Source organism: Egretta garzetta, unplaced genomic scaffold (genome assembly GCF_000687185.1).
Source record: "Egretta garzetta isolate BGI_Z169 unplaced genomic scaffold, ASM68718v1 scaffold142, whole genome shotgun sequence".
Classification (NCBI taxonomy): Eukaryota; Metazoa; Chordata; class Aves; order Pelecaniformes; family Ardeidae; genus Egretta; species Egretta garzetta.
Genome location: NW_009258955.1, coordinates 1,549,974 through 1,560,477, shown reverse-complemented (window position 1 = coordinate 1,560,477; position 10,504 = coordinate 1,549,974). Strand labels below are relative to the sequence as shown.

At 43.5% G+C, this 10,504-nt stretch overlaps 1 protein-coding gene across 1 annotated transcript in view; it reads left to right on the top strand.

The window, feature by feature from the left end:
* Nucleotides 1-8,233, top strand: part of PTCHD3 (patched domain containing 3) — a 12,743-nt gene extending 4,510 nt beyond the window's left edge. The window contains exons 4-6 of the mRNA XM_009634565.2: nt 180-301; nt 2,584-2,729; nt 6,493-8,233. Coding sequence (XP_009632860.1) covers nt 180-301; nt 2,584-2,729; nt 6,493-8,090 — 1,866 coding nt within the window. The 3' untranslated portion in view covers nt 8,091-8,233. The remainder of the gene's footprint in view (nt 1-179; nt 302-2,583; nt 2,730-6,492) is intronic.
* The last annotated feature ends 2,271 nt before the right edge of the window (nt 8,234-10,504 follow it).

The following is a 10,504-nucleotide window of genomic DNA, read 5'->3' as shown; positions in this document are numbered from 1 at the left end:
CGACGCTCACGCAGCACACCGTCCTTGGGCTGTGCTCGGTGCAAGCGCCGCTTCTGGGGGTTGCGAGGGCCACGGCAATGCATTCGTGCCAACGTGATGTTTAGCGTTGTCCGTGTGTGCGTATAAAGAAAAAGAGTAGAAGTGCTTCATCTTTTCTTTCCTTGTTGTTTTAATGGCAGGTGACTTACTTTACCTCGCTGTCCAGGCAACAGGAGTTTGAAGGAAATACCAAGAGTGTGATCCCACTCTTCTCTGTAACGTATTTCTTGACAATAACCTTTTCGATCGTCTCTTGCCTAAGGTAAAATGTCTTCTAAGGTATGGATCGATGGGGAGTGACCTCCACCCTTCTTTACCTTGCCTACATTAGCTTCTGCTCTTGGGAAGTGAAGTCATTCTTGAAGCTGCAGGCTTCGTGTACTAATAGGCAACATGTGCTTCTTTGCTGATTCTCTCCTGCTTGTGTGTATTTCCCAACTGCTTAAATGGGGTTCATGATACGTATCAGATGAGTACCTGAACAAGTGTTAGGTTCAGACGTGCACAGCTTGAATGCTAGTATCCATTTGTCTGTTCTTTGAAGCCATCAGCTGTTTCTGTAGTCTCCGCCTCACAGGAATCCTTTTTGTAGCTGATGGTTTTGGATCTAAACAACTGAAACAACCCCCTACTCTTTAAGAGGTCTGAGGTGCTGTACCTTTGGCACTGAAAAACACTACGCCAAATGAAATGCTTTTAATTATGAAAGGGTTCTACTTCACCCCATGCAGGAAGGGGGCCGTAAGCGTGATCTAGCCAGCCTGGCAGCAGTGGAATTCTGCACAAGCACTTCTGTTGAATAAAACTTACCAGCTCAGCTTGGCACGCTGCCCTGGTTTTGGCTGGGACAGAGTTAATTTTCTTCCTAGTAGCTGGCATAGTGCTGTGGCTTGGATTTAGTTTGAGAAGAATGTTGATAACTCACTGATAGTTTAGCTGTTGCTCATCAGTGCTTACACCAGGCAAGGACTTCTCAGCTTCCCCTGCTCTGCCAGGGGCACAATAAGCTGGGAGGGGGCACAGCCAGCACAGCTCACCCAAACTGGCCACAGGGCTATTCCAGACCATAGGACGTCATGCTGAGGCGGACTTAACCAGGGGGACAGTGATCGCTGCTCAGGGACGGGCTGGGCATCGGTCAGCAGGTGGTGAGCAGTTGCATTGTGCATCACTTGTTTTGTACATTCTGTATATTCTCTTACCATTATTATTGTTACTCTTTTCCTCTGCTAGTTTATTAAACTGTCTTTATTTCAGCCCATGGGTTTAACTTTTCTGATTCTTTCCCTCCTCCCACTGAGGTGGGGCGGGGTGGTGTGAGCGAGCAGCTGTGTGGTGGTCAGCTGCCTGCCGGGCTAAACCGCAACACGTACCCAGTGGAGACATTGACCAAAAAGACACATAAAACAGAAAAGCTGTCATTTGAGGAGAAGGAAGGAATAAGTGGTGCTATCGCTAAGGTTGTTCTGCTACGACTGTGCTTCATTCATACGTTCCATATACCTGCCCACAAGACATCCTGCCTGCAAGATACTAATTCTTTGTAAAGATTAGTTTAAAAAGGGAAGGAAGTGGGGGAGGGAGGAGGAAGTATACCATGTTAAGATCTGTTTGCACCTTTTTTTTCTGCCACCTGCTCAGTTAAGGTACAGATGAACGAGCACTAGCTTCATGGGTTACTGCAGGTCTGGGTATGGCTTTAGGTATTCCGCTTGCTAGTAGAGTCTGAGCCTCGCCTGCTGTCCACAAAGAGCTTAGCCTGCCCTTTCTTTGTGCTGGGGGAAGGTGAACCATTGTACATGTGACAACCACATGGCAGTGTTTGTGTGCTGTGCTTGAGAAATGTAGTTCTACTTGGAGGGCGGGCTTATTGGTTTAGCGCTTGCATCAAGCATCGTGCCCATTAGGCTATACAATTTCTGGATATCGGCTGGCTCGCGTCCAGTCATTTGTGAGCACAGACAGAGCAAGGGCGGTTCCACCAACACACGCTTTTTGCCTTGGAAGCAAGAGGTTCTTTTAAAGTTCAGAAATGGTCTACAGCCTGGAAAAAATTACTACTCAGGCAAGAGGCAACTCTCTACCCCCTCAGTGTGGCGCTGTCAATAGCGTCACATGCGAAGTCTCCCACTGGGAGCATTTCATGGGGAATCCTTGAGTCAGCCCTCGGAGGCATCTTGGCAAATGGCTGGTAGCTATTCTGTCTGCTGAGAAAGCTGCTGTACACAGCACTTACTGCCTGGGAGATGCTTCTGCATATCTTCACTATTTCAGCTTTCTTGTTATTGATGTAAAGATCAGTACACATCTTTACTCTTATGTATATTACTGGCTAGCAGTGATAATGTATTTAGCACCTCCTGTATAAATTAATCTTGTCCAGTGCTGACACATGGGAGCTCTCCGGCAAATAGCAGCTTTCATCAAGAGGTCTCTTCACAGAGGGGATACTGTCGGTAGCTGTGCAGAATATTCACTTGTCATGCCAAACACCTTGGTGAAATATCTGATACGTAACTAAGATATTCTTTACAATATTTTCAGGCAGAGCTGTATAAGAAATAATGTCTGGCTTGCGTGCTGTGGTGTGGTTTCTGCCGGATTAGCTGTATTAAGCAGCTTTGGATTGATGCTCTTCTGTGGAGTGCCGTTTGTGGTCACTGTTGCAAACGCACCGTTTCTTATTCTAGGTAAGTAGAAAAAGCGAGTCGGACTCGGATATGAAGACTAAAGTGGAGTTAAAACAACCTGACGGTGTTACTCTTTTATGATGCGAGCATCAGACCGTACGCAGTTCTGTCCTGCGGTGAGGGGAGAAGGTGCAGGCTCCTCCGAGCTCCTACAGGTGGGTGAGCTGCTCAGCTCAGTGAACCCACACAGGGCCTGGGCCTGGGCTCTGGTGGAAGGGCAGCTTTTCCCAAAAAATGATGCCTGCTCTATTTCACTGCTACGGCATGAAAACTATAAATGAGAGGGTGGTAGGGGTAGCACTTCTGGCATTATTTGAGTGTCCCTAGTAAGTTAGCCATGCTGATTAATCATTATTTAACTAGTGCTAATCCTTGAGGTGAGCTCAACTCTATTCCTCTGTATCATCCCCTGCTCTTTTCTATAGGCGTGCTACAAGCATTTACATCTCTCATTAGCTATGGATAAGTTTGTCTACCCCAAAATAATTAGTGCTGTTCTGTGGGACTGCAGAATTTGTCAGCAATTTAAGCAAGTGCAGAGGTCTTCCCCAAACCATCCACCTCTTGACCACCTCTTTCCACAGTACAGTGAGAGCTCCCTGCTTCTCTGCTGTTATTCAGCCCCGGGGTAGCTCAGCAGTGGCACCATGGAACATGTACCCAGTGTGCAGCTCATGCTACGCTAGGACTCACTTAATCCAGTACCCATATTACGAGGTGACTATGGGAAGTACGTTACCATAAGTTTTTGTATCCTGTTTTCAGAGTGTAGTCTTCGGTCAGATAAAATTGGGCCTGAATAGGACTTAAGCAATGAGCAGGACTCTGTAGTTTAAAGTAAGAAATCCATCTCGTTTTGTTAAGATGTGAAACTTCCTCTGCAATATGATGACTGTTTAGTGAACAGTCTCATTTAGCTATATGACTGCAGTGACGCACCATTCGTGCAACCAGCTCGCCCCCAAAATTGCAAGGTTAGTATCGTTGCATCACAGTTGCACAGACTGCTTGACAGCCAGTGCTGAATTTTCCAAATACCATTAGATACTGTTGCTGCAAATAAATTACTGCTTTAAAAATCCTTATCTGGTCTCCTATAAGGTAAGTTCATGTGATGTTTTCTTGGTCTTGGTCTCATGCTGAGAAAAGCACATGGAACTCCCGGGCTGACAGAGGCTCTGCACCATACTAGATGCCTAATGCAAATACTCCTTAGGATAGGCGTAGTTTCTTTGTTTCCTGCATAATTCAAATGTATTTTGCATTTGCATTTGTTTGCTCATCAAAGGCACGGGGTCTTAATTTCACAAAGACCCTTTCATACACCTGGAAAAGATCTTAAGCCGGTCTCTTCAGGTCTTTATAAATAACATGCAGACTTTTGTCTTCCTTGCATTAAAGCAAACAAGTTACCAGTACATTAGATGACTTGCTTTTGAAACCTGCCAGCTTTCTGGAAGCAGTCTGGCTTGCCACTGTCCAGTATTACCTTCTGACTTGCTGCTTATCTTGTTCCTGGTTTCTGGCCGATCTTTTGAAATCTAAGAGCCCGTCCCAAGCATTTAAAAGTCATAGGCCTGGTTAAAAATCACGAGTCTTTTCTACAATAGCAATTCCATGTGTTTTCTTGGTTTTGGTTTGTGGGTTTATATGGTTGGTCGTTTTTACGGTCCGTTCAGCTAATATTTTCAAACTTTCCTTCACAGTTACAGGGAATAGGCATGGGGGGGCAGGGGGGGTGAGGGGTGGGGCGAGCACTGGGACTGCTACTTAACCCCAGTATGATAGAAGCAGCTTTTTTAAGAAAACCATCTCATCAAAATCATAGAAGGTGGGGCCTGGAGGGAGCCTCATGAGGCCGCCTTCCCTGCTGCAAGGCAGGATCTAACTGAACCACTCCTGGCAAATTTTTTTAGGAATTTCTTGAGAATTTAGCAGGAAATTGTTTCTAGGAGTTAATTATCTCAAGAACTTTTGAGGCTTCTCTGGTATATTTAAGTTGATTGTTCCTTGTTCTTCCACATACATGGAAGATAGTTGATTTTATTAACAGCCCTTTATTCATTAGAGGACTGTTATCGTGCTGTCTTCCACAGTGTTGAATATTCAAGTATGCAAACATATTAATATCAAAGAGATGATACAGCCCTTGTCTGTACACCTTCTTCTGGACACTGCCTTGCTCAGTAGGGATAGCTGAACTTCTCTTAGAGCGGCTTCTGATTTGCTGTGTTTTTAAAGCCAGGTATAGTAGGGTAGTCCCAAGTTTGGTTTATCTAACTGTATCAGCCATTATGTTCAGCTGTACCTGCTATGCAAAATGCAGTTTCTGGGAGAGGTTCAGGGAAGACAGCCAAAGGTAAAAGTACTTTCAGCCACCTGCCACTAATCTACCTGTGTTCTCGGACCAGCACCTATCCATATGTCTTCCCTGCTAATGGATTCTAACCATCTTTTGCACATCACGCTCTTTTCTTATCTGTTAGTCAGCTAGCTCTCCATTTCCTCTCCTTCCTCCCTCCATCCAGATCTTTTTCTGCCACTTCAGCAGTTACTCTGCATTTTATATTTGCGCAGTCCTTTTTTGTTTGTTTGTTTCTGGAGTGCTTTGTTCATTGACTGCTGCAATTCTCAAAGCAATTAAATTTGTATTTCTCCAGTTTATCAAACTTGCTGTGAGTTGATTGAACCCCTTAAAGTGCTTGGAGCTTTTCCCAGACATCACTGGGAATTTAAATGTATTTTCTGTTTTCTTGATTAAAACATTGACTAGCACTGTACTAGTGCTTTCCCTGAATGCCTTTGATCAAGTTATCTAGCCAGTTTTACAAATAATTTGTCTTTGCATGTTTACTGGCAGTTGATTGTTCAGGCAGCAGATAGTGATTTCATCTATTCTTTTATGCTTAGCTATATATTTTTTGCTTGCTCCTCAGTTCATGCAGCCTTGCTTCCCTTTTTTTGTGTGATTGCTTCAATTTTTAGGGAATAGAAGAGCCTGTAATATTGGCGAAATACTGAAAGGGCTGTGATTAAAATCCCAAGAGTTAGCAGAGCTGAGAGAAGCACTTTTCCTTTTTGAACTTTGGCTCACTTACTCTCATGTCTTAGCAGAACTCTAACCCTTCCTGGCAAGGTTTCCCAGGACTCTGGTGGGTAATATATGCAGGCATATCAGTATAAATTTGAAGATAACTGAATAACAAATCATGAATAAATGCTCGAAGGTAAACTGGAGAGAAGCAAAGAGCATAAAAACACGAAATACTAGAAGACTGGAGTCACTCTTCGCCCATGTGATAACAGCTGCTCTCCCTGTCCGCTGAATGCGGAGCAAGAAATTACTGGTCCAACTTGCTGCAGTGATGAAGAGATTCCAGAGGTAGTGGGGGATGCTTCTAGTGATAAGGGTAGTTGAGCATCAGAGTAAGCAATCTATTTAAATCTGTGTCATCACTGGACACCCGGGCAGCAGATACCACACACTTGTCTCAGGTGTGCTCAGTCCTTCAGCAGAGTAGGGTGAGGTATCAACAGCCCAAAAGGGCACTGGGAGTTTCTGAAATGTAATAAATTCAGATACACAGAAAGGATCTGTTTTCCTGTATCTGTTTAACTTGCATCAGCACCAAAGCAATGTTAATAGCCTAAATTTCTTTTTCAAAATCTGATGCAGACTTCAATGCAATTCATCTGTACTTCTGTTGGGTGTTAGTGGAAGCTGCCATTTGCAATGCAGTGTTAACTTTTTCTCCTTTTGCAGGAGTTGGTGTGGATGACATGTTCATCATGATCGCTTCCTGGGAACAAAGTTCAAGAAAAAAAGGGAAATCTGATGTTAAATCTCGGTTGGCTGAGACTTACTCAGAAGCAGCACTTTCTGTGACCATCACCACTCTCACAGATGTTTTGGCCTTCTTCATTGGCACCTGGACTGCTTTTCCGTCCGTGAGATCATTTTGCCTCTATACGGGCACTGCTTTTGTCTTCTGCTATATATATAACATGACCTTCTTCGGGGCAATTATTGTATTAAATCATAAAAGGGAGCAAGGAAACCGACACTGGCTAACTTGTATGCCTGTGGGAGTAGATGATCAGGGTCAGCAGTCCTGCTTGTACAATGCTTGCTGTATAGGCAACTGTTCTGGGCGGTCACCTCAGCCAGAAAGCGAACATCCAATGAGCATATTCTTTAAAAAGTATTACGGTCCTTTTTTTACAAATAAATGGATCAAGCTGATTGTGGTGTTGCTATATGGAGCATATTTGGGTGGGAGTATTTATGGCTGTACTCAGATGAGGGAAGGCATCGATCTTCGAAATCTGGCGAGCGATGGCTCTTACGTTATTCCATACTATAACGACGATGACAAATACTTCTCAGCATATGGACCCAGGGTCATGGTTGTCATTACTGAAAGTGTGGATTACTGGAATGAGACTGTTCGTCTTGCCATTGAGAACTGCACACAGAATTTAGAGGGGAGTTCCTATGTTGATAAGAACCTCTCAGAGTCATGGCTGAGAGTGTACACACAACTTGCCGAAAGTGGTTTGACAAATATAAGCAATAAGGTTCTTTTCATTAAGAATTTACCTAGACTGTTCAAAATTGTTCCTAGTTTTAAGTGGGACATTAATGAGACTCAGGATGAAATTGAAGCTTCACGTTTCTTCATCCAGACAGTGAACGTGACCTCAGCCGTTGATGAGAAGAATCTTCTCAATGAGTTAAGAGAGACAGCCAAGCAGTGCAGTATTCCATTAATGGTGTACCACCCAGCGTTCATCTACTATGATCAGTACCTGGTAATAGTGCAGAACACCATTCAGAATGTTGTCGTCGCTGCCGGGGCAATGCTCCTTGTCTCCCTTTTGCTTATTCCCAACCCGTTGTGTTGCTTGTGGGTGACTTTTGCTATAGCTTCTGTTATAGTTGGTGTTGCTGGCTTCATGACATTTTGGAATGTCAATCTAGACTCCATATCCATGATCAACCTGGTCATTTGCATAGGGTTTTCAGTAGATTTTTCTGCTCATATTTCCTATGTCTTTGTTACAAGTGGAGAGTCATCAGCCAATAACAAGGCAATCGAAGCTCTGTCCCTGCTAGGTTACCCAGTATTACAAGGGGCGGTTTCTACTGTATTAGGAGTAGTTGTCCTGGCTGCAGCGAAAGCCTACATCTTTAGGACATTTTTCAAGATCATGTTCCTTGTTATTTTGTTTGGGGCTCTCCATGGTCTTGTTTTTATTCCAGTGTTTTTAACTTTTTTTGGAAACTTTGGCAGATCACCCCACAGTACCAAATCTAAATATCCAGAGTTTAGTTTTAGAAATGATAAAGATTGTCCATGACTAAGTTAAATGTAATATATATTTATTATATGTGGATTAAAATGCAGTGATTTTGAGGGAGTGTAAGACATGAAGAAAGGACAGAAAAATAAATTGAATGAAAGGCTTCAGAAAAGCCAGGCAAGAAAGATAACAGAAGAAATGAAAAGGCACAGAATGGATTTGCATTTCTTGTTTGTTTGTGTGCTTGACTAACAATTTGGTGATGTTAAACCTTTTTCGTGATTTATTTACTGAATGAATGTATTAAAGTTATGGCAAACACTGTGCACTGCATCAGCTTAATGGACTATGATATGGGTTTGTCAGGCAACGTACACAGGAGGGAAGAATAACCCTCACTGGTTTGCATTTCCTGCCCATTTACCTTGGTGCTGTAGCTCATCCCAGCGCTGAGCCTGAAGACAATTTCCCAAGAGGCTCAAAACTGGAAGTTTTACAGCAAGATTACAAGAGGTCAGAACTGCCTCGGGCTGCAGTGATTCATAAGCCTTCAGGAGACAGCGTCTGCTTAGGCTCCTAATGCAGCACAAGAAACCCTGAGGGAAGACAAACATGCATATTTTCTATTCAGATCCTTCTTTTCTTGGTGTCCTGTTTTCTCGCTAAGATTAAACACCACAGAGCTTTAGGAAGATTCTGTGTAGCTTCTGTTGGCTGCAGTTTGCCAAGGGATAGGGTGTAGGTGATTGAACTTGCATGGACCTCCTGGGTAACCACCACGGAAGATGCTGTGCCATGGCATGACAGGGCAAGGATTCACTAGAGAATCACGCCCTGATTCAAAGTGAAAAAGCAAAGTGAAAAAGCAACTCAGGTTTAAGCTGCTAGTCCTAAAACTACAAACCTATAAATTCTATTGCGTTCATCAGTGACAACCCGTCCTTGTGATGTGTCAGTAGACCAGATGAGCTTTCATGGAGTAAGAGCTAAGAACATACAAGGTGGTCTTTCAACCTGTAGGGGCAAGACACTGGATGAAAAGACAGTACATAATTTGCTGCCAATTTAATGAGCTACCCCTTGGAAATAAAATCAGTGATGGTAACTGATACTTGTAATTTTGGAAAAATTGGTCTAGGAGTTACTAAACCATTTGGTCCAAATCTGCAGCTGTGGCATGTTTCTTCCAAGAGATGCAGCAAGTGTGACAAAGCCAGGGTCTGCCTCTGTTCCGTGGGGGTTTCTGTCCAGTTGCATGAGACCCAGCAGGCAGGGCAGAATCCTTCTATTTCCTTCACGATGCTTCTGTTTATGGGGGCAATAGGCTGGAAGACGAGTCTCTCAGAAATTAATAATTAACTTCCAGGACAAACAAAGCACTGATACTAATTTTTCAGAGCAGTGAATCAGTCTACAGGCATTAAATTAATTTCCATTCAGAGTCACTGTGAAAGCTACATAACAAAGCTCATGATAAATCACTGACAGCCACAAAGAAATTGTGCGACCAGTTAGTTACCCAGTATTGGCTGAATCTGGAATGCAACAAAAGCATTTATCAAAGAACACTGGCAACTTCCTGTCCAAAAGCCGTTATTAGCCAAGTTACCACAAAAAAGGAAATTAAAATCAGACCTCAAAACTTCTCAGAAAATTTTGGTTCTGTGCACACCCTCTCAAATGCGGGGGACGGGGAGGCAGGGAGGAGTGCCAGAGACCACATGGAGTTCACCTGAAACTTTGCTATGAATATATGAATGCTATTTCACGTTAGTTGCTCAGATACTACAGTGATGGGTGAAAATAAAGCCCTTAGACATGCTCTGAAGAGCAACAACTACAGTCATCATTAAGACACGTCATGTTTTTTGGAGGAGTACTTAATGTACGTAAAACCAGAAGTGAGCTGCAGCTGATGCATCTTTCCATACCTACTTTTATCCCTAGGTCCCAGAGCCACAGGCTTTTTTGCTTTGTGGAGATTAAAACAAAACCACCAACTGCCTTACCACCCACCCCCCTACCTACGACAGCCTGAGAATTCTTACATTAAATTCTTTGTAAAAGCTATCCTGAACTTCCCTGCAAATTTCTGTCTCCAAAGAATGCTGTTTCCTTCTCATTCCAATTCTTCTGTGGAACCTTCCTACCTGGAAAGGTACTCAAACCAAATCTGGGTGTGCAGTTTCATTACTAAGGCAGCTGAATATTCTACTGTGAAAGCAGCTCTGTGTTAATGGGTAAATGTTTATTGAAAAAGTGACAAGTCTTGCAATGCTCCAGAGCTGAAGAGCAAGTTTTGTTCACAGAAGGAGAAGCAGTTCTTGAAACAGTAGTCAAAGACTGGAGACTGGTATCAATCTTCAGAATTTCCGCTCCTAAGGCGGAAGTCAAACCCCAGTGCTACTACAGCCCGCGTGGTACGTGGCTGAACCTCAGTATTATAGCCAGCAGCACGGAATTTCCAGGAC